The 23409-nt window shown below is 48.5% G+C and overlaps 1 protein-coding gene across 1 annotated transcript in view; it reads right to left on the bottom strand.

Moving 5' to 3' along the window:
* The window catches only part of LOC124042098 (formin-like protein 2), a 100019-nt gene that overhangs the window by 37285 nt on the left and 39325 nt on the right, over positions 1-23409 (bottom strand). Inside the window, exons 2-3 of the mRNA XM_046360434.1 lie at positions 13124-13207; positions 7419-7499 (exon numbers count right to left, since the gene is read on the bottom strand). Coding sequence (XP_046216390.1) covers positions 7419-7499; positions 13124-13207 — 165 coding nt within the window. The remainder of the gene's footprint in view (positions 1-7418; positions 7500-13123; positions 13208-23409) is intronic.

Below are 23409 nucleotides of genomic sequence, written 5' to 3'. Positions count from 1 at the left end.
ATAGAAAAGGCACAAGTGTGAGCAACGGGGCTCGCTAGCAGGCATTTATAATCAACGGCCAGAAGAACCAATGTTGCTCACTACTAGTTCAGAGGAAGAAATCTCAATGATGACATAGAGTGAAATCATTGCATCACCAATGACATAGCCCGAGGAGGAGGCTCCCAGTATCCATATCCACCCAGTTTGGCTGTGGCCTTGCCTTCCCGTTCCATGCTGTGCCCATAGTGCATAGTGTAGGGAATAGAGCGCAGTTTAGGATGCAGCCTGTGTCTATCAGGGAGGAAACAAACAGAGCTAGACTCAAGTGTTATAAACACAGAGCGCGAGAGAGAGCAGTACAGGGACGTTCCCATTGCCAGGGCTTCTCTGGGCTCGTAGTACTGGGCTGGGTGGAGGTGGTGTGTGTGTTTGACCCATGTGGAGATGAGAAACAGAGTGTAATTGTATTAGGGAGGAGACCCATTGTGTGGAAATCAGAGCAAGTGCGAGGGCTACTGCGCAGACTCCTTGACACCCCCCGCCCACACACATACACAGTCACGTACACACATACACACCCCACTCCTCACTAAGTACTACCAGCTGTTCTACCAGCGCAGATCCAGAGAGAGCAGAGGAGAGAGGATAGAGAGGACAGAGAGTATGGGGATATAGAAGAGAGAGGAGGGAGAGGACAGAGAGTAGGGGGGTATAGAGGAGAGAGGAGGGAGAGGACAGAGAGTAGGGGGATATAGAGGAGAGATAGAGGACAGAGAGTAGGGGGATATAGAGAGGAGAGAGGACAGAGAGTATGGGGATATAGAGGAGAGAGAGGACAGAGAGTATGGGGATATAGAGAGGAGAGAGAGGACAGAGAGTATGGGGATATAGAGAGGAGAGAGAAGGAGGACAGAGAGTATGGGGATATAGAGGAGAGAGAGGACAGAGAGTAGGGGGATATAGTGGAGAGAGGAGGGAGAGGACAGAGAGTAGGGGGATAAAGAGGAGAGAGGTGAGAGAGGACAGAGAGTAGGGGGATAAAGAGGAGAGAGAGGACAGAGAGTAGGGGATATAGAGGAGAGAGAGGACAGAGAGTAGGGGGATATAGAAAGGAGAGATAACAGAGAATAGGGGGATATAGAGAGGAGAGATGACAGAGAGAGGACAGAGAGTATGGGGATATAGAGGAGAGAGAGGACAGAGAGTAGGGGGATATAGAGGAGAGAGAGGACAGAGAGTAGGAGGATATAGAGGAGAGAGAGAGAGAGATATGACAGAGTAGGGGGATATAGAGGAGAGAGAGAGGACAGAGATTAGGGGGATATAGAGGAGAGAGAGTGGAAAGAGAGTAGGGGGATATAGAGGAGAGAGGACAGAGGACAGAAAGTAGGGGGATATAGAGGAGAGAGGACAGAGAGTAGGGGGATATAGAGGAGAGAGGACAGAGAGTAGGGGGATATAGAGGAGAGAGGACAGAGAGTAGGGGGATATAGAGGAGAGAGGACAGAGAGTAGGGGGATATAGAGGAGAGAGAGCGAGACAGAGATGACAGAGTAGGGGGATATAGAGGAGAGAGAGAGAGAGGACAGAGAGTAGGGGGATATAGAGGAGAGAGGGGACAGAGAGTAGTGGGATATTGAGGGGAGAGAGGACAGAGAGTAGGGGGATATAGAGGACAGAGAGAGGGGACAGAGAGTATGAGGATATAGAGGAGAGAGAGAGACTGATAACAGAGAGTAGGGGGATATAGAGGAGAGACAATAGAGAGGACAAAGAGTAGGGGGATAGAGGAGAGAGGATAGAGAGGACAGAGAGTAGGGGGGTATAGAGGACAGAGAGAGGACAGAGAGCAGGGTGAAACAGAGGAGAGACAATAGAGAGGACAGAGAGTAGGAGGATAGAGGAGAGAGGATAGAGGACAGAGAGTAGGGGGGTATAGAGGACAGAGAGATGACAGAGAGCAGGGTGATATAGAGGACAGAGAGGACAGAGAGAGAGGACAGAGAGTAGGAGGATATAGAGGACAGAGAGAGGACAGAGAGCAGGGTGAAACAGAGGAGAGAAAGCAGGGAAAGAAATAAAGCAGGGAAAGGGAGCAGGGGTAAAAAGAGAGAGCGGGGAGAGAGCGGGAAAGAGAAGAGAGCGATAGAGGGAAAGAGAAAGGAGAGAGCAGAGAAAACAGGGGGAAAGCGAGAGAAAGAGGTAGAGAGTGGGGAGCTGTGCCCGCTCCAGAGGGGTCATTCTGGAAACAAATCAAAGGCTGATACATTCTTGTGAACTTTTTGGAATGGAAATCTTCCTCCTTGGCTGTCTATTGGCTGAGCGGAATGCACTGGGCCTGCATATGTAAAGCGGAGGCAATGACCTCCAGCTCCGGCTCTCCGCAGAGGCACAAAGTGGCAATTGTTTGAGTCTGAAGAAAAGGGGGCTGAGCAGGAATGTAAAAACCATAACTCTCTCTCTTTCCCCGTCTCTCTCTCTCTCTCCCTCTCTCTCCCTCTCTTTCCCTCTCTCTTTCCCAGTCTCTCTCTCTCTCTTTCCCCGTCTCTCTCTCTTTCCCCGTCTCTCTCCCCGTTTCTCTCTCTCTCTCTCTTTCCCCGTCTCTCTCTCTCTCTTTCCCCGTCTCTCTCTCTCTCTCTCTCTTTCCCCGTCTCTCTCTCTTTCTTTCCCCGTCTCTCTCTCTCTCTTTCCCCGTCGCTCTCTCTCTCTTTCCCCGTCTCTCTCTCTCTCTCTCTCTCCCCGTCTCTCTCTCTCTCTTTCCCCGTCTCTCTCTCTTTTCCCCGTCTCTCTCTCTCTCTTTCCCCGTCTCTCTCTCTCCCTTTCCCCGTCTCTCTCTCTCCCTTTCCCCGTCTCTCTCTCTCCCTTTCCCCGTCTCTCTCTCTCCCTTTCCCCGTCTCTCTCTCTCCCTTTCCCCGTCTCTCTCTCCCTTTCCCCGTCTCTCTCTCTCCCTTTCCCTGTCTCTCTCTCCCTTTCCCCGTCTCTCTCTCCCTTTCCCCGCCTCTCTCTCTCTCTCTTTCCCCGTCTCTCTCTCTCTTTCCCCGTCTCTCTCTCTCTCTCTCTTTCCCCGTCTCTCTCTCTCTTTCTCTTTCCCAGTCTCTCTCTCTCTTTCCCCGTCTCTCTCTATCTCTCTCTCTCCCCGTCTCTCTCTCTCTCCCCGTCTCTCTCTCTCTCTCCCCGTCTCCGTCTCTCTCCTCTCTCTCTTTCCCCGTCTCTCGCTCTCTCTTTCCCCGTCTCTCTCTCTCTCTGTCCCCGTCTCTCTCTCTCTCTCTGTCCCCGTCTCTATCTCTCTCTCTGTCCCCGTCTCTCTCTCTCTCTCTGTCCTCGTCTCTCTCTCTCTGACCCAGTCTCTCTCACTTTCCCCATCTCTCTTTCCCCGTCTCTCTCTCTTTCCCCGTCTCTCTCTCTCTCTCTTTCCCCGTCTCTCTCTCTCTCTCTCTTCTCTTTCCCCGTCTCTCTCTCTCTCTCTCTCTCTTTCCCCGTCTCTCTCTCTCTCTCTCTCTTTCCCTGTCTCTCTCTCTCTCTCTTTTCCCCGTCTCTCTCTCTCTCTCTCTCTCTCTTTCCCCGTCTCTCTCTCTCTCTCCCCGTCTCTCTCTTTCCCCGTCTCTCTCTCTCTCTTTCCCCGTCTCTCTCTCTCTTTCCCCGTCTCTCCCTCTCTCTTTCCCCGTCTCTCTCTCTCTTTTCCCCGTCTCTCTCTCTCTTTTCCCCGTCTCTCTCTCTCTCTTTCCCCATCTCTCTCTCTCTCTTTCCCCGTCTCTCTCTCTCTCTTTCCCCGTCTCTCTCTCTCTTTCCCCATCTCACTCTCTTTCCCCGTCTCTCTCTCTCTCTCTTTCCCCGTCTCTCTCTCTCTCTTTCCCCGTCCTCTCTCTCTCTCTCTCTTTCCCCGTCTCTCTCTCTCTCTTTCCCCGTCTCTCTCTCTCTCTCTCTCCCCCTCTCGTCTCTCTCTCTCTCTCTTCCCCTTCTCTCTCTCTCTCTTTCCCCGTCTCTCTCTCTCTCTTCCCTCTCTCTCTCTCTCTCTTTCCCCTTCTCTCTCTCTCTCTCTTTCCCCGTCTCTCTCTCTCTCTTTTCCCGTCTCTCTCTCTCTCTCTTTCCCCGTCTCTCTCTCTCTCTCTTTCCCCGTCTCTCTCTCTCTCTCTCTCCCCCGTCTCTCTCTCTCTTTCCCCGTCTCTCTCTCTCTCTTTCCCCGTCTCTCTCTATCTCTCTCTTTCCCCGTCTCTCTCTATCTCTCTCTTTCCCCGTCTCTCTCTATCTCTCTCTTTCCCCGTCTTTCTCTATCTCTCTCTTTCCCCGTCTCTCTCTCTCTCTCTTTCCCCGTCTCTCTCTCTCTCTTTCTCCGTCTCTCTCTCTCTCTTTCCCGTCTCTCTCTCTCTCCCGTCTCTCTCTCTTCTTTCTCTTTCCCCATCTCTCGCTCTCTCTTTCCCCGTCTCTCTCTCTCTCTTTCCCCCTCTCTCTCTCTTTCCCCGTCTCTCTCTCTCTCTGTCCCCGTCTCTCTCTCTCTGTCCCCGTCTCTCTCTCTCTGTCCCCGTCTCTCTCTCTCTTTCCCCGTCTCTCTCTCTCTTTCCCCGTCTCTCTCTCTCTCTTTCCCCGTCTCTCTCTCTCTCTCTCTTTCCCCGTCTCTCTCTCTCTCTCTTTCTCCGTCTCTCTCTCTCTCTTTCCCCGTCTCTCTCTCTCTCTATCCCCGTCTCTCTCTCTCTCTCGTTCCCCGTCTCTCTCTCTCTCTCTCTCTATCCCCGTCTCTCTCTCTCTCTCTTTCCCCGTCTCTCTCTCTCTCTCTTTCCCCGTCTCTCTCTCTCTCTTTCCCCGTCTCTCTCTCTCTCTTTCCCCGTCTCTCTCTCTCTCTCTTTCCCAGTCTCTCTCTCTCTCTTTTCCCCGTCTCTCTCTCTCCCCATCTCTCTTTCCCCGTCTCTCTCTCTCTTTTCCCCGTCTCGCTCTCTCTCTTTCCCCGTCTCTCTCTCTCTCTTTCCCCGTCTCGCTCTCTCTCTTTCCCCGTCTCGCTCTCTCTCTTTCCCCGTCTCTCGCTTTATTTCCCCTGACACTCTCTATTTCACCCTCTCTCTCAATTTCCCCCCTCTCTCTCGCCCCCTTACCGCACTCTCTTTCTCACTTCTCCCCTCTCCCCTGGTGCAGGCTGCTGACCTCGGCGAGGGACACGACAACTCCCGTAGGAACAGGGGATAAAGCCGCGCGCTAGAAGGAGCAGACAGGAACATTGGAGGAGTATCTCACAGTTCTTCTCTACCAGGGCAGGGGCTAAACGGCCCATACAGGCTGACGCTTCGATGTGAAAATAAACACGGGGGGGTCGGGGGGGGGTCAGGGATGTCTTTCCTCCTCCGAGAGCAGAGCTGTTTAAATAAAGAGCTGGTGCCTCTCGGTCCGATTGTGACAGACGTTTTCAATAAAGGTAGAGGACGACCATACTTTGGTCAGCGCTGCTAGACAAACAAAGGGAGCGAGGGCTAACCTACTGTATCCAAATGGCACCCTATCCCCTATATAGTGCACTACTTTTGACCAGAGCCCTATGGGTCTCCCCTTGGACCCATTAGTAAGGCACTATAGGGAATAGGGTGCCATTTGGGATGCAACCAGCGTGTTCCTTCAGCCATCGTAGTGCTACGTGTTTATACCCAGAGAGAGAGAGAGAGACACAGACAGAGACAGAGTAAACCTGGACCAGCCCTCCTCCCACACACTACAGATGTGTTTCAAATGGCACCCTAATCCCTATATGGTGCACTACTTTTGACTAGGCCCTGGTCAACAGTATAGGAAATAAGGGTGTCATTTGGGATGCAGAGCAAACCGGCCCCATCCCACAGTAGACTCGTCCTCATAGTCTTACGTCTGCCTACAATAAGAACACTTCTCATCCACCATCCACTCTGTTCCCTCTTTCTATTCCTCTCTTCTCCTCGCCTATTTTGCTCCACAACCTTCTTCCTCTTCTTCCTGCCATTCTCCTTCTCCTTCATCTCCGCCTCCAGAGAGAAACGCTGATCTTTCAACCCTATTCGGGTATCATTAAAAACAGTGTACCAAGGATGCGTCCCAAACGGCACCCCCATAGGGATCTGGTTCAAAGCAGTGCACCAGAAATAGAATAGGGTGCCATTTGGGATAGACATTAAGACTTTCATCGATAATGCAGCTATGGGGTGCAGGAGTGCCAAAATACACGCTGCATAACACATTCCCTTTGCTCTTTCTATCGCGGAAGGGGACGAGGGACAAACGTTCAACACTATGAAGAAGAAAAAAAAAACGAACAACGCTGTAAATAATTCAACATTAGCCTAGGATGGCAGAGACAGACATTCTATTTGTGTCGCCGTCGTCACATCCATCGCCAGCTACAGATCTGAACTCTCGCTCTCGTCGTGCCGCCGCGAGCGTACAATGTGGCTCTTGAAACGTTCACTCCAGTCAGTTCAGCGTAATGAAATGATCCGGAACACTTTGCTGTTATTCTGGCAGAGTCATTCAGTTCATTTGTTTTTAATCACAGAGCGAGACGCCGGTGCCGACTCAAATAGCACCCTATTCCCTAGATACCTTCCGATATACCCTCCTGGCCCTGGCCAAAAGTAGTGCACTATAAAGGGAATAGGGTGCGATTGCGGACGCAGACATTTACATTTACATTTAAGTCATTTAGCAGACGCTCTTATCCAGAGCGACTTACAAATTGTCTAGAATTTACCTATTGCTGGTGAAGTGCAATATTGTATCAAATAATCGACTGGATCCAGCCCGAAGCTGTCTCTAGCGAACTTGCAACATTGTATCAACTAGCTTATTCTGGGTCTTCTCACAGCGGAACTATCGCTCTCCGCGAGCCAAAACTCTGCCTTATTGGCAAGGCCTGAAGGTTGGCTGACACTGTACTTTAGAAGGAAAAAAACCACACCCCAAACTCCCCTTCTGTGGCCAGAGAGTCATCCTCAGCCAGTACAGGCTGCTTCACTCCCCTGCTGCTGCCACCAGCAAGTTGTGGGGATGATATCATAACACTCCTTTAAACTATGGCGAGGCTCTGCAAGGCCATGTTTAAAGGGACATTTCACTCACAAATGACATTGTGTCAGATGTTTTCAGACCTCAAAAGTAGTCAGAAGGACACCTATATGCCTATTTCCCATGATGACGGTGCACTCATTTGGGGTGGAGACATACAGTAGCTGGATCTACGCAACCGATTGCAGTGGGTCGTGGTTTCATCTTGACATTAGAGGTCAGAAAACATCTGACACATTTTTGATTTGAACGTGCAATGTCCCTTTAACGCCAAGGGGTCCACTACTTCTCGGGGCCACTGGACCTTCTTTCCACAGCCATAGGGACGCTGGGATATCCTGGTGGTGTGGAGCTGGTTGAAAGGGGAAGGAAGAGGCTGAGGCAGTGGAACAGTTGGTTGGGAACAATCAACACTCACTCACCTTCCTGGTGACCGCTGGGTCCAGATAACCCCTCAGCTTCTGGATGTATGTGTGAGGTGGGTTCTTCACTTGGAATCGTTCCTGGGAGAGAGAAAGAGGAGAGCGAGTGAGGAGAGGAGAGAGAAAGAGGAGAGCAAAAGGAGAGAGAGAGCGAGAGAGAGCAGAGAGAGCGAGAGAGAGCAGAGAGAGCGAGAGAGTGAGAGAGAGCAGAGAGAGCGAGAGAGAGGAGAGAGAGCGAGCGAGAGAGAGGAGAGAGAGCGAGGAGAGAGAGCGAGGAGAGAGAGGAGAGAGCGAGAGAGAAGAGAGGAGAGAGCGCGAGAGAGAGAGAGAAAGAAAGAGGAGAGCGCGAGAGAGGAGAAAGAAAGAGGAGAGCGAGAGGAGAGAGAGAGCGAGAGAAAGAGAGAGGAGTAGAAAGAGAGGAGGAGAGAGAGAACACAAGACATTCGAATACTTTACTTTTTGTTCAGCAGCGGTTACGAGCCTAGCTACTTTGCTCAAGCCTGCGGACTCAGAAACATTGCGGTTGTTTTGTAACGGCACTAGCATCAAAAGCCATCAGATCATCACTCACAGGGGCCCCAAAATCATAAAGTCCTTTTTGATTCCCTCGTCTTAATGTGAAACCAGCTGGTGGTGGATACAATAACAGCTGATCTTGAGATGGACACCCCTCTTTATATTATCGAATCACGCAAAAGCACCATCATGAATCACCATCATCCATCCAGTCAATGTAAATCATAGGGCTTTGTTGTGTTGTGAGAGGCTGGAGAGCTGGGAAGCCGTCTGTTTGAATGAGTCTGAGTCCCAGACGGCACCCTATTCACTATATGGTGTACAACAATCCCCAGAAAGTGCACTATATAGGGAATAGGGTGTCATTTCTGACAGGTCCTATGTCTGATTGACTCTCCACTCACACTGGAGTGGACGTGACCAATATGCCTCAGCGTGCTGTTAGCTACCACCCTGGCAGAGGTAGTCTGATGGACTCTGGTCAAAAGTAGTGCACCATATATGGAATAGGGTGCCATTCGGGACAAAAAAAGTGGCCAGTCCAGAAGGGTGATTAACTAATCCACACAGCCCCTGTTCCCACACAATAGCTTTGTGTCTATGCTGTATTTATGCACTGCAGTGGTTCATCTGTGCCTACTAAGAGCTCAGGAGGAAGGCTGGCTACCCCCGGCTGCACTGACCGACTGGCAGTAGGCAGGTCCTTCCCCCACGGTGCTCCAGAGCTCACATGTCGCTAGGCAACCCAGGTCAGACATGCAGGGACGCAGACAGAGTGGTTTTTATGTTTCGGGGGCGAGCGGTTTGATCATCCCATTGCTGGCTGTGTGATGATGGCGATGGCCTCGGCCGTCACATCAATGCGTGAGTGAGTGCCTCTCAGTCGCAAATGGAACCCTATTCCCTTTATACTGCACTACTTTTGACCCGGGCCCATAGGGTCACCCACAGGGCTCTGGTCAAAAGTAGTGCAAGATATGGGGTGTTATTTAGGCCTCAAACATGGAAACCATTGTTGATGACAGACAGGCTGCATATGTTGCTGATAGAAAAGGACAGGGAAATTAATATATGTGGCGGGCCTATAGAGTAGAGAAAGTATATGAGATTCATAGGGGCACATATAAAAAGAGAGTTCCTGCATGGTCTAGGACAGCTATACAAGTGGTCTGAGAGAGGATATAGGAGAGGAGCTGGGAGAGTAGGAAGTGGGAGACTGGGAAGGTACGGGTTAAGGGAGCTGGGAGAGTAGGTAGTGGGAGACTGGGAAGGTGGGGGTTAAAGGAGCTGGGAGAGTAGGAAGTGGGAGACTGGGAGGGTAGGGATTAAAGGAGCTGGGAGAGTAGGAAGTGGGAGACTGGGAGGGTGGGGTTAAAGGAGCTGGGAGAGTAGGAAGTGGGAGACTGGGAGGGTAGGGATTAAAGGAGCTGGGAGAGTAGGAAGTGGGAGACTGGGAGGGTGGGGGTTAAAGGACCTGGGAGAGTAGGAAGTGGGCGACTGGGAAGGTACGGGTTAAGGGAGCTGGGAAAGTAGGTAGTGGGAGACTGGGAAGGTGGGGGTTAAGGGAGCTGGGAGAGTAGGAAGTGGGAGACTGGGAGGGTAGGGATTAAAGGAGCTGGGAGAGTAGGAAGTGGGAGACTGGGAGGGTGGGGGTTAAAGGAGCTGGGAGAGTAGGAAGTGGGAGACTGGGAAGGTAGGGGTTAAAGGGCACTGTGCCAGGAGCTTATGTAATATCCTGTGTGTGGAGGGAAAGAGGAGCTTGGTATAGCCGCCAGATAAAGAGGAGTGAATTCCTGGTAATTACAACCGAGCCGCCGTTTTAAATCCCTGAGTTAAAGACATGCTCCGGTACTTTGGCGACTAAGAAACCTTCCGCTTTAGGCTGGATGTGTCAATGTGCAGTTCATTCATGCATAATCTTTGAGCAGAATTACTGTCATACCTCAATTAGCCACAAAATCCCAAGTGCGAAAGCGACTGAGTTCGTGAAGCTGTGCAGTGTCAATTTCCCTACATTTCCCCCCACGTGGGCCAGCCCACTAGCATTTAGATGTCTTGCCTCAGTCTCTTGCATTTGAGTGACAGCTAGAAAGAGGCCTGCTCAGCATTATCCAATGAGGTTGCAGGGCGGGCCCAACGGCTCACTGGACGCAGCAGAGAGAGAGAGAGAGCAATGACGTGGTGCACATATCTGCACATACGTGACTTACTACGAAATATTTGGGGACCACTTTTGGATTGTGAGGGCTACTTCCAGACTGGCTAAAAAGTATACAAAAGTACCAGAGAATCTCTTTAAAATCCCAGGCAGCACGCTTCTCCCCCATTCTCAGAAACAGCACTGCAGTGTGGATGAGAGGGACAGGAAAAGGAAGAGGAGAAGGAGATGAGAGAAACTTCTCCCATTTCAAAGGGACAGAGAGGAATCACTGAACATGCACCATACTGGGCCGTCAGGCAGCTGATAGAGCAAATCGTTACAACTCCTCTATGAATGGGGAAAGCAGATGTCTCTCTCCTGTGTTGCAGGAGGAACAAGTCGAGAGACACTTCGCTTCAAGGGCTTTCCCAATCTAAAGGCTGAGGATGAAGCACCGTGAATAACTGGGTCATTCCACGAAATGAGTCCCACCCATTATATAAAATACATAACGGTTCCGTATTTCACTGAAAGAATAAACGTTTTGTGTTTGAAATGATAGGTCATTAATATGGTCAAATCCGGAAACTGAGGCTCGTATTTCTGTGTGTTTATTATAATATAATTAAGTCTATGAGTTGATAGAGCAGTCTGACTGAGCGGTGGTAGGCAGCAGCAGGCTCGTAAACATTCATTCAAACAGCACTTTCCTGCGTTTGCCAGCAGCTCTTCATAATGCTTCATGCATTGCGCTGTTTATGACTTCAAGCCTATCAACTCCCGAGATTAGGCTGGCAATACTATAGTGCCTATAAGAACATAAAATAGTCAAAGGTATATTAAATACAAATGGTAGAGAGAGAAATATTCCTATAATTCCTAAAATAACTCATCCTAAAAATTCTTAATTGGGATTATTGAAGACTCATATTAAAAGTAACCACCAGCTTTCATATGTTCTTACATGGCACATATTGCACTTTTACTTTCTTCTCCAACACGTTGTTTTTGTATTATTTAAACCAAATTTTACTTGTTTCACTATTTGTTTGAGATGAAATTGATTTTATTTATATATTAAGTTAAAATAAACGTTCAGTATTGTTGCAATTGTCATTATTACAAATATATATATATAGAAATTGTCCGATTAATTGGTATCTGCTTTTTTTTGGTCCTCCAATAATCAGTATCCGCGTTGAAAAATCATAATCGGTCAACCTCTAATGCAAAGCTCATGTTCAACTTAATGAAAAACAAATTTTCCTCTGATAAAGTTAAATAAGGGCCTCCCGAGTGGCGCAGTGGTCTAAGGCACTGCATCACACACTAGCGACTCCTGTGACGGGCCGGGCGCAGTGCACGCTGACACAGTGTCCAGGTGCATGGTGCTTCCTCCGACACAATGGTGCGGCTGGCTTCCGGGTTAAGTGGGCATTGTGTCAAAAAGCAGTGCGGCTTGGTTGGGTTGTGTTTCGGAAGACGCACGGCTCTCGACCTTCGCCTCTCCCGAGTCCGTAAGGGAGTTGCAGCGATGAGACAAGACTGTAACTACCAATAGGATACCACGAAATTGGGGAGAAAATAGGGTAAAAAAAAATAAATGGTACAAATATCAAAAGGTACTCTTTTTGTGAAACGACCCATCTCTCAAAAACATTGCTGTACCAACATTCCATCCACATGGCATTGACAAACAGAAAAGCCATGCTCTATGTCCCAAATGGCACTCTCTTGTTTATTTAGTTTGTTACTTAAGACCAAGGCCCACAGGCCTCTGGTCAAAAGCAGTCCACTATATAGGGAATAGGGTGCCATTTGGGACGAACCCATGATGTAGATGAGAGAGGTCTACTGAGGGTCAGAGTAAGGCTCGTTAGGTGATTACAGTCTCTGATGAGGATAATTGGACATTAATGAATTCAGCATGTTCTTCATGCAGGCCTCTTTCGAGGCCTGCATGTTTTTGTTGTGAGAGCATCTTTAATATTTGATCGATCTCCTTAATTTCCCCCCAAGAATTTAATAATTCAACCCCTCTGAATATTTTTTCAGGATAAATATTGTTAAAAGCTAATGTACTTATCAGCCTTGTTTCTCTGGTTACCCCTACGAACATCGCAGTTTCCATGATTATCCATCGAGAAACTCGGTGTAGGTATACCGTGACATGGAAAAGCATATTATTCAAGGCTTTAACATGGGTTCGTTATTTTGACGGCAAACCCAGGAGTCCATTTTGTTTAGAAAACATGATCCAACTTTGTTTGCACAAACAGTGAAGAAGATATTGGATCCTGGCATATCACATCTCACGACAAAACATTCCCAGGACAGATTTACACCAGTCGATCCCTACACCACTACTTGATCAATCTTTGTTTAGAAGGAGAAGTGTCATTCTGACGCTGTGTCCCAAAAAGCACCCTACAGTATTCCCTATATAGATGAAAAAAAAAAACGTTTGACCAGAACCCTATGGTCCCATGGTCAAAAGTAGTGCACTAAATTGGGAATAGGGTTGCATTGAGAAATGCCAGACCACCTCACACATCACTTGGTGTACGACAGTGACAGAAACATTGACTCAAGCCAGATACAAAAAGGTGAAAAAAATGTAAAATGACCAGGCAGCAAATTGCAAATTCTTCCCAGTGTCGCACTCCAGCTTCGTTGTGTTTAGGGTGGCTTCGTATCAATGGTATCCTCAGCCTGAGCGGGTGCTTGGTGGTCCCTCTCTCACTCTCCTCTTTTCCCTCTGCTCAGGTAAGCAGAAAACACACTGGCAGAAGGGCCGAGCACTCAGTCTGCTGAACAGAACACCTGCGCCGCAAATGGCACCCTATACCGTTTAGAGTGCACTACTTTTGACCCGGTTCCAAATGGGCTCTGGTCTAAAGTAGTGCACTATATAGAAAACATGGCGATACATGGGATGCAGCCACAGAGTGCCCTCACCATTGGTTAGACCTGTGAGTCACTGACACACCGGACATGAGATCCCAAACTAGGAGTTTGTAAACAGATTATTGATAGAGCAACATCCCACCTGATCACAGATGAGCTCCCACTTCTTCTCGTTGTCGTACTGCCGCAGTAGTCGCGCTTTGTCTGGAGGAAGATTCATCGAATTCTGAAAGAGAATCAGGGAAAACATCACCACAAGACACTTTCACACAGGTGCCAATAATAACATGTAAAACAACGACGAACCGTCGACCCAAACTGTCAGAAGACAACATAGACAGAGTGGGAGGGAAATGTAAACTGAATGGTTCCCAAATGGCACCCTATTCCCTGTATAGTGCACTACATTTCACCATAGCCCAATGGTTAAAAGTAGGGCACTATTTGGAGAATAGGTTGCCGTTTGCGACGCAGCTTTAATAACTGTTCTGTCATCGTGAGGGAGACTGTGATGGCTTGTGACATATAGAGGTTAAGGAGTAGCAGGGTGAGGAGAGAACTATCTCCTAATGAATCTGACTCTGTGGGCTGTGTCTAGGGGGGGATGAACTAACCCCTTTCTGTAGTCTGTATACAGGGTGTGTGTGTGTATGTGTGTCAGTGTGTCATCCATGGGATTGCACTACTGTATAATATAACCCGTCTGTAGCGCTAGGAGCCATGTCTCTCTCTCTGAGACGAACGTCCCTTCATCATAATAAGCACCATCAAGTACAATCACTCAGCACCATTTAATCCCTCAGGGATGCCCAGGCACAGCACCATGCGTGTGTGGGTTTTGTGTGTGTGTGTGCAAGCGTGTCATCATTCTATGTGATTGCACTTCTGGATCCACACAAGTACACAACACTGACAGAGTAAGATAGGGGAGGAAGGCTGTGAGGGAGAGCATAGATAACAAGGCCTAGTCTCCCCGGTGCTACGTATCCTCACTAAGGAAATCCAAACTTCTTTCTGCCTTGAAATAGGTCCTCTGCAATGAGATATGATTGTCTCACATATACCGTATGCAATCTTAAGAGTTATTGTAGCGAAACCACTCCGTAAAACAAACTGTAAACATCCAACCAAACGGTTTAGCCAGAAAATACTTTCGATTCCATTTTCTTTGGTAAATGGGAACTGGAAACAAGAAGCTGCTTTGTTATGGAGAGGATTTGAAAGTGACATGCAGCAGGAAGTGATGTGCTGTATTAGCGGCCTGCTATCCAACGCCCATGCATTGGTTCAATCCATGACACTAATGCTTTGTTACTGCTTGAATTGCAGATTGTCCCTGCTACATGTAGCCCATTGTCCCTCTTCCCAAGAAGAGGTAACCTGTCTAAATGACTATCGCCCCATATCACTCACGGCACGGTAGTGGGTATAACTTTTTCATTATATTTCATATATCACAACGGTTTGATTTGTCTTATCTTAGCAATTTCTTCTCAGCTAGCTACATAGCAGTTTTTGTATCAAAAGATAATTAATTATCGTAGTAGTCTTCACTAGGTCTGTTACACTCAACTGATAGTCTTAGAGTGATTATCTTAATTTACCGAGGTTAGCTAGCCAGCTATTTGTCGCCCTAACGTAGGTGACTCTGCTAGTACAACGGTTTGATTTGTTTGATCTTGCTACTTAGCTAGCTACATAGCCGTCTTTGTATCAAAGATAATTGTGTAGTCTAGAATTTTCTATTCTATTGTCGTTCTTTTAACGCAACGTAACGTAAACAACACTGCTAGCTAGCCTGCTAGCCCCCGAATAGCAACACTGCAGAAACTATTACACTCAATTTGATTAGTGTAGTGTCAACAACGCACCCACTGCCAGCTGGCCTACTTCAGCATTGTCAATAAGATTCTTGCTACGCTTAACTTTCTGAACATTCGAGACGTGTAGTCCACTTGTCATTCCAATCTATGTGCCTCTTCTGGTTTATCCCTGTTCTCTCCTCTCTGCACAGACCATACAAACGCTCCTCACCGCGTGGCCGCGGCCACCCTACTCTGGTGGTCCCAGCGCGCACGACCCACGTGGAGTTCCAGGTCTCCGGTAGCCTCTGGAACTGCCAATCTGCGGTCAACAAGGCAGAGTTCATCTCAGCCCATGCCTCCCTCCAGTCCCTCGACTTCTTGGCCCTGACGGAAACATGGATCACCACAGACAACACTGCTACTCCTACTGCTCTCTCTTCGTCCGCCCACGTGTTCTCGCACACCCCGAGAGCGTCTGGTCAGCGGGGTGGTGGCACCGGGATCCTCATCTCTCCCAAGTGGTCATTCTCTCTTTCTCCCCTTACCCATCTGTCTATCGCCTCCTTTGAATTCCATGCTGTCACAGTCACTAGCCCTTTCAAGCTTAACATCCTTATCATTTATCGCCCTCCAGGTTCCCTCGGAGAGTTCATCAATGAGCTTGATGCCTTGATAAGCTCCTTTCCTGAGGACGGCTCACCTCTCACAGTTCTGGGCGACTTTAACCTCCCCACGTCTACCTTTGACTCTTTCCTCTCTGCCTCCTTCTTTCCACTCCTCTCCTCTTTGACCTCACCCTCTCACCTTCCCCCCTACTCACAAGGCAGGCAATACGCTCGACCTCATCTTTACTAGATGCTGTTCTTCCACTAACCTCATTGCAACTCCCCTCCAAGTCTCCGACCACTGCCTTGTATCCTTTTCCCTCTCGCTCTCATCCAACACCTCCCACACTGCCCCTACTCGGATGGTATCGCGCCGTCCCAACCTTCGCTCTCTCTCCCCGCTACTCTCTCCTCTTCCATCCTATCATCTCTTCCCTCCGCTCAAACCTTCTCCCACCTATCTCCTGATTCTGCCTCCTCAACCCTCCTCTCCTCCCTCTCTGCATCCCTTGACTCTCTATGTCCCCTATCCTCCAGGCCGGCTCGGTCCTCCCTCCCGCTCCGTGGCTCGATGACTCATTGCGAGCTCACAGAACAGGGCTCCGGGCAGCCGAGCGGAAATGGAGGAAAACTCGCCTCCCTGCGGACCTGGCATCCTTTCACTCCCTCCTCTCTACATTTTCCTCCTCTGTCTCTGCTGCTAAAGCCACTTTCTACCACGCTAAATTCCAAGCTTCTGCCTCTAACCCTAGGAAGCTCTTTGCCACCTTCTCCTCCCTCCTGAATCCTCCGCCCCCTCCCCCTCCTCCCTCTCTGCAGATGACTTCGTCAACCATTTTGAAAAGAAGGTCGACGACATCCGATCCTCGTTTGCTAAGTCAAACGACACCGCTGGTTCTGCTCACACTGCCCTACCCTATGCTCTGACCTCTTTCTCCCTCTCTCTCCAGATGAAATCTCGCGTCTTGTGACGGCCGGCCGCCCAACAACCTGCCCGCTTGACCCTATCCCCTCCTCTCTTCTCCAGACCATTTCCGGAGACCTTCTCCCTTACCTCACCTCGCTCATCAACTCATCCCTGACCGTTGGCTACGTCCCTTCCGTCTTCAAGAGAGCGAGAGTTGCACCCCTTCTGAAAAAACCTACACTCGATCCCTCCGATGTCAACAATTACAGACCAGTATCCCTTCTTTCTTTTCTCTCCAAAACTCTTGAACGTGCCGTCCTTGGCCAGCTCTCCCGCTTTCTCTCTCTGAATGACCTTCTTGATCCAAATCAGTCAGGTTTCAAGACTAGTCATTCAACTGAGACTGCTCTCCTCTGTATCACGGAGGCGCTCCGCACTGCTAAAGCTAACTCTCTCTCCTCTGCTCTCATCCTTCTAGATCTATCGGCTGCCTTCGATACTGTGAACCATCAGATCCTCCTCTCCACCCTCTCCGAGTTGGGCATCTCCGGCGCGGCCCACGCTTGGATTGCGTCCTACCTGACAGGTCGCTCCTACCAGGTGGCGTGGCGAGAATCTGTCTCCTCACCACGCGCTCTCACCACTGGTGTCCCCAGGGCTCTGTTCTTGGCCCTCTCCTATTCTCGCTATACACCATGTCACTTGGCTCTGTCATAACCTCACATGGTCTCTCTTATCATTGCTATGCAGACGACACACAATTAATCTTCTCCTTTCCCCCTTCTGATGACCAGGTGGCGAATCGCATCTCTGCATGTCTGGCAGACATATCAGTGTGGATGACGGATCACCACCTCAAGCTGAACCTCGGCAAGACGGAGCTGCTCTTCCTCCCGGGGAAGGACTGCCCGTTCCATGATCTCGCCATCACGGTTGACAACTCCACTGTGTCCTCCTCCCAGAGCGCCAAGAACCTTGGTGTGATCCTGGACAACACCCTGTCGTTCTCAACTAACATCAAGGCGGTGGCCCGTTCCTGTAGGTTCATGCTCTACAACATCCGCAGAGTACGACCCTGCCTCACACAGGAAGCGGCGCAGGTCCTAATCCAGGCACTTGTCATCTCCCGTCTGGATTACTGCAACTCGCTGTTGGCTGGGCTCCCTGCCTGTGCCATTAAACCCCTTCAACTCATCCAGAACGCCGCAGCCCGTCTGGTGTTCAACCTTCCCAAGTTCTCTCACGTCACCCCGCTCCTCCGTTCTCTCCACTGGCTTCCAGTTGAAGCTCGCATCCGCTACAAGACCATGGTGCTTGCCTACGGAGCTGTGAGGGGAACGGCACCTCAGTACCTCCAGGCTCTGATCAGGCCCTACACCCAAACAAGGGCACTGCGTTCATCCACCTCTGGCCTGCTCGCCTCCCTACCACTGAGGAAGTACAGCTCCCGCTCAGCCCAGTCAAAACTGTTCGCTGCCCTGGCCCCCCAATGGTGGAACAAACTCCCTCACGACGCCAGGACAGCGGAGTCAATCACCACCTTCCGGAGACACCTGAAACCCCACCTCTTTAAGGAATACCTAGGATAGGTTAAGTAATCCCTCTCACCCCACCCCCCCCCTAAGTTTTAGATGCACTATTGTTAAGTGACTGTCCCACTGGATGTCATAAGGTGAATGCACCAATTTGTAAGTCGCTCTGGATAAGAGCGTCTGCTAAATGACTTAAATGTAAATGTAAATGAAATGTAATCTGTTGCCATGAAATGCGTTGAAAACGCTAGTCATGGATCACCTTGGACCCACTCCAATTCCCATACCGCCTCAACATTCCGCACTGCTCTTTCACCACTGCGAGAAAAGGAACACCTACGCGAGAATGCTGTTCATTGACTACAGCGCAACGTTCAACACCATAGTGCCTTCCAAGCTCATCACTAAGCTAAGGACCCTGGGACTGAACAACTCCCTCTGCAACTGGATCCTGGACTTTCTGAAGGGACACCCCCAAGGGGATGAAGGGAGGTAACACATCTGCCACGCTGATCCTCAACACGGGGGCCCCTCAGGGGTGCGTGCTTAGTCCCCTCCTGTACTCCCTGTTCACCCACGACTGCGTGGCCTCTCACGATTTCAACACCATCAATAAGTTTGCAGATGACACGACTGTGGTAGGCCTGATCACCGACGACGATGAGCCGGCCTAATGGGAGGTGTGGTGCGGTGCCAGGAAAACAACCTCTCGATCAACGTCAGCAAGACAAAGGAGCTGATCGTGGACTACAGAAAACAGAAGGCCGAGCACGCCCCCCATTCACATCACCAAGGCTATAGTGGAGAGAGTCAAAAACTTCAAGTTCCTCGGTGTCCACATCACTAAGGATCTATCATGGTCCAAACACACAAACACAGTCGTGGAGGGCACAAAAACGCCTCTTCCCCATCAGGAGGGGATTTGGCATCCTCAAAAAGTGCTACAGCTGCATCATTGAGAGCATCTTGACTGGCTGCATCACCGCTTGGTATGGCAACTGCTCAGCATTCGACGTGGCGCTACCGTGGGTAGTGTGTACGGCCCAGTACATCACTGGGTCTGAGCTCCATGCCATCCAGGACCTCGCTACCAGCCGGTGTCAGAGAAAGGCCCTACAAATTGTCAAAGACTCCAGCCACCCAAGTCATAGACTGCTCTCTCTGCTACCACACAGCAAGCAGTACCAATGCACCAAGTCTGCAACCAACAGATTATACCCCCAAGCCATTAGACTGCTAAATAGTTTGTTAATTAGCTAACCAAATAGCTACCCAAACTGTCTGCCTTGACTAGAGCTGTAACAGTACACATATTCGTACCGAACTGTTTGGTACAGGAAACTGTTCGGTTTGCACTGCGAAAATATCTTTAAATAAAAACACCAGGCCTTTAGGCTATGCTGCGTTGTATTCTTTTTATTTTACCCTTATTTTACCAGGTAAGTTGACTGAGAACACGTTCTCATTTAGCAACGACCTGGGCAAGAGTTACAGGGGAGAGGAGGGGGGATGATTAGGTGACCGTGATGGTATAAGGGACAGATTTTTAAAATTCTATTTAACCAGGTAGGCCAGTTGAGAACAAGTTCTCATTTACAACTGCGACCTGGCCAAGATAAAGCTAAGCAGTGCGACAAAAACAACACAGAGTTACACATGGGATAAACAAATGTACAGTCAATAACACAATAGAGAAATCTATGTACAGTCTGTGCAAATGTTGTACGGTTAGGGAAATAAGGCAATAAATAGGCCATAATGGTGAAATAATTAGAATTTAGCATCAACACTGGAGTGATAGAAGTGCAGATGATGATGTGCAACTAGAGATACTGGGGTGTAAAAGACCAACAAACAAAAAACAATATGGGGATGAAGTAGTGAGGTGTGCTATTTACAGATGGGCTGTGTACAGGTACAGTGATCGGTAAGCTGCTCTGACAACTGATGCTTAAAGTTGGTGAGGGAGATATAAGTCTCCAGCTTCAGTGATTTTTGCAATTTGTTCCAGTCATTGGCAGCAGAGAACTGGAAGGAAAGGCGGCCAAAATAGGTGTTGGCTTTGGGGATGACCAGTGAAATATATGTGCTACAGGTGGGTGTTGCTATGGTGACCAGTGAGCTGAGCTTTACCTAGTAGAGACTTATAGAAGACCTGGAGCCAGTGGGTTTGGGAATTAAGCCAACACACCGGGGATAACACCCCTACTCTTACGATAAGTGCCATGGGACTTTAATTTCCCATCCGAAAGACGGCACCCTACACAGGGCAATGTCCCCAATCACTGCCCTTGGGTGCTTCCTACTGGCCCTCTCACACCACTTCCAGCAGCATCTGGTCTCCCATCCAGGACCAACCCTGCTTAGCTTCAGAAGCAAGCCAGCAGTGGGATGCAGGGTGGTATGCCATTGCCTCGTGAGTAAATCTGAGCTGAAAACATATTGTAGGGTATTCCGTTAAAACTACAGCCTATGCGCCCGTTGTAATCAAGATTCTAATCAAGATTCCCCTCCTTTTGTGAGGGGCAGCCGGGAACTCTGTAGATGGCGAGTGGTGGGCTCGATAAAACCAGAATTGTGGGATCCTCAATCATTGTTTAAAACTCCTGCTTGGGTACATTTTGGCTTCACAGTCGTTTACAACGGCGAGGGACAGAGATTTGTGGATAAAACGTTAATCATATGTTCTCCACTGCTCAACCAGAATAGCCCAGAGTGGTGCACGTAGCTTGTTGTTGTTGTCGGCCAGTCACAAGTCATCAAAGCGCCACTACAGTCAGTAGTATACTGTACAACGACCAAGAGCCAACAGGCCCTTGTGCTGTTATTTGTAACTGTAGAACAGGAAGAAAGCTCATGCAGACTCAATTAGCCTGAATAGCTAGCTAATTTAGCTAACTGGATACCTAAGCCAATTAGCTTCTCTCAGGTTTGAAGCAGTGAATACAGCTACTAAATAATCTTACTGGATGCTCTGGATAAGAGCGTCTGCTAAATGACTTAAATGTAAATGTAATGTAAATGGATGATAAATAACCTAGCTATGACAAGCTCGAAGTTAGCATTCTAGCGTGAGTTGGCTTGTTATGGTTGGCTGCTGTCTCTCTGTCGCTCCCTACCTCCTCCTGGCTCCTGTTTGTCTCGCTCACAGTAACACAAGGCAAGGCCCCTCATGCCGTGTCATCTCCGGCTAATAAAGTAGCTTACAAACGAACTCTTCTACTGCTTCCCTCACTCGGATCCAACCATGTCGATATATTGAAAAAAAATAGTATTTATGCATATTTGTCCAGGTGGGAAAGATCCAGGTCCATTTCGGGAACAACTTCTTGAGAGGCCCGGTATAATAATCCCTGTCACCACAGACAAAGCCAGAAACATTGTGAATGACGTCACAGAAACTGGACTTGGGTCACAAATAGGGTGCCTTTTTAATTTTAGCGTATTTAGCCAAATAAACTCAAATGAACGAGAGTAACTGTTAGCATTTCATTTTTGTCCGCTGTACCGTAACCGAACCACTGCACATCGACTCGATACCGCTACCCCGTGTTACGTGTTTCACTTTCCTAGAAGTTTCTCTCTGCATTGTTGGGAAGGGCCCAACAATTGACTGTTAGTCCACACCTGTTGTTTACGAAGCCCTTTCTTTTTCGGGTTCGCCTACCCTACTTAATCAACATCTGCTTTATGTCATGTCCCCCTGAAGACTGTGGTTGTCTCGTTTTGGCCCCAACCCTCACTGTACCCCATCCATAAGTGCATTAGGAAATATTGAAACAATTAGCTGGTGCTTAATCGCTACCACACACCCAAATTCATTGCCTATCCTAGCGCACACTCACTGACAGAAAACACACCCTATTGAACCATAACCTTCGTTATTACTCGGAAAACAACTAAAGGTGTTAGGCTAAAACATGAAGCAATTCTTCAGATGAGAAACACAGATTATAAACAAGAACCTAGATATTCCGCATTTGTGTGATTGTCATGAAATGACCGTTGAATACCATGTCTCTGTTATAAACACAGACTACTAGTGGTGCAGGGAGAATGTTTTCCACTGCTTAAGGAAGGAAAAAATGTGGCCACTTTACAGTCTAGTGCAGATTTGTTTTTAACTCTGATTCAATCGTCAAGATCATCTATCAATGCGTGTTCAGCACTGGGACTAGCTAGTCTATGGTTTTCCGCCACTGAAGTTTCCAGAGCCACACGGCGAGGACAGCTAATGGAAGACAGATGGGGGGGATATCCTGCAACTCAAATCATATCCAATCGTATCGGTCATATGTGCCGAATGCAACAGAATGCAACTTCACAGTGAAATGCTTACTTATGAGCCCATTCCCAATAATGCAGTTAAAAAATAAGACACATAATTTGCTAAATAAAAAGGAAATAGTAACACAGTAAAAACAATAACGAGGCTGTTCTAATGTCCAGAAGCTCTTCTCAGTTATAGGAAACGATGGCGAAAACATGTTAAAAAAATTATCATCATAATAATAATTACGGTCAGCGCCAAAAAAATACACAAAATAGCATGTAAAACGGCCGCCATTCCCTCCGGCGCCGTGTGCCGTTTTCCGTGACCGAGTAATACCAGGAAACAGCCAGAGATGACCCCATGTCTCACACCTGTGTCTATGCAATGTGTGTTGGAAGGGCCTGACCTAGACAGAGCTGGCATCAGGGTTAGGAAGGAAACGAATAACATGCCAAGTGTTGCCTGAACAAAACAAAAAAAAGCCAAATCTGATTCTCTCATTCAAAAGCGATAAAAAGGATATCGACCAGTGTTTCTCACAATTCCCAAAATGCATAAAACCTGAACAAAATGCATACTCCGAGATCAATCCACCACACGGCCTCAACTTTACTTTAGGGAACAAGGAACAGTACTTGTTGCATTTAGGGAACGATAGCAGTACTTGTTGCATTTACAACTTGTCTTTCATCAACTGATTTCAGCCATTGTATGGCTTTAGATTGACAGCATTGTTTGAATTGAATATTGGCATTTAATTTGAAAAATGTATGTTACCATTCTTCTGAAACTGCCTAGCTAGCTAACAAACATACAGTGCAGATCAATTATTCAAATGGTTTTACACAATATCTTGTCACAGCACTGGCAAACCATGGTTGACCAACTCCCTGACCAAAATGGCTGACCTTGATCCCGTCATAAGAAGATCCAAGTACATTCTAGTATTCTAAATCGCTAATTCTATGGGTCAGCCTTTTCGGTCAGGGAGTTGGTCATGGTTGGTCATGGTTTGCCAGTGCTGTGATAAGATAGTGTTAAATAATGCCTTTCAGGAATGTATCTGCATTGAATGCTAGCTAGCTCAGAAGAAACTCAAGCCCGTGGGTGGATCTCTACGACATTGTCTCATGGTGACGGATGCTGTTGGGGGAAAAGGCCATGTGAGGATCCATGTCTGATTCAGCACACAGAGCCTACACAACACAAGAAGCACTCATGCCCGTAATAGCACTGAACTGCCATGCACTCTCTCCCACCACCGTAGGAAACAGAAAATGACATTCGTATTCAGGAGCGGCTCAGA

Source organism: Oncorhynchus gorbuscha, linkage group LG01, assembly GCF_021184085.1.
Source record: "Oncorhynchus gorbuscha isolate QuinsamMale2020 ecotype Even-year linkage group LG01, OgorEven_v1.0, whole genome shotgun sequence".
In the NCBI taxonomy this organism is placed as follows: Eukaryota; Metazoa; Chordata; class Actinopteri; order Salmoniformes; family Salmonidae; genus Oncorhynchus; species Oncorhynchus gorbuscha.
Note: the sequence above shows the minus strand (reverse complement) of the source record. Positions and strands in the feature narration are given on the sequence as shown.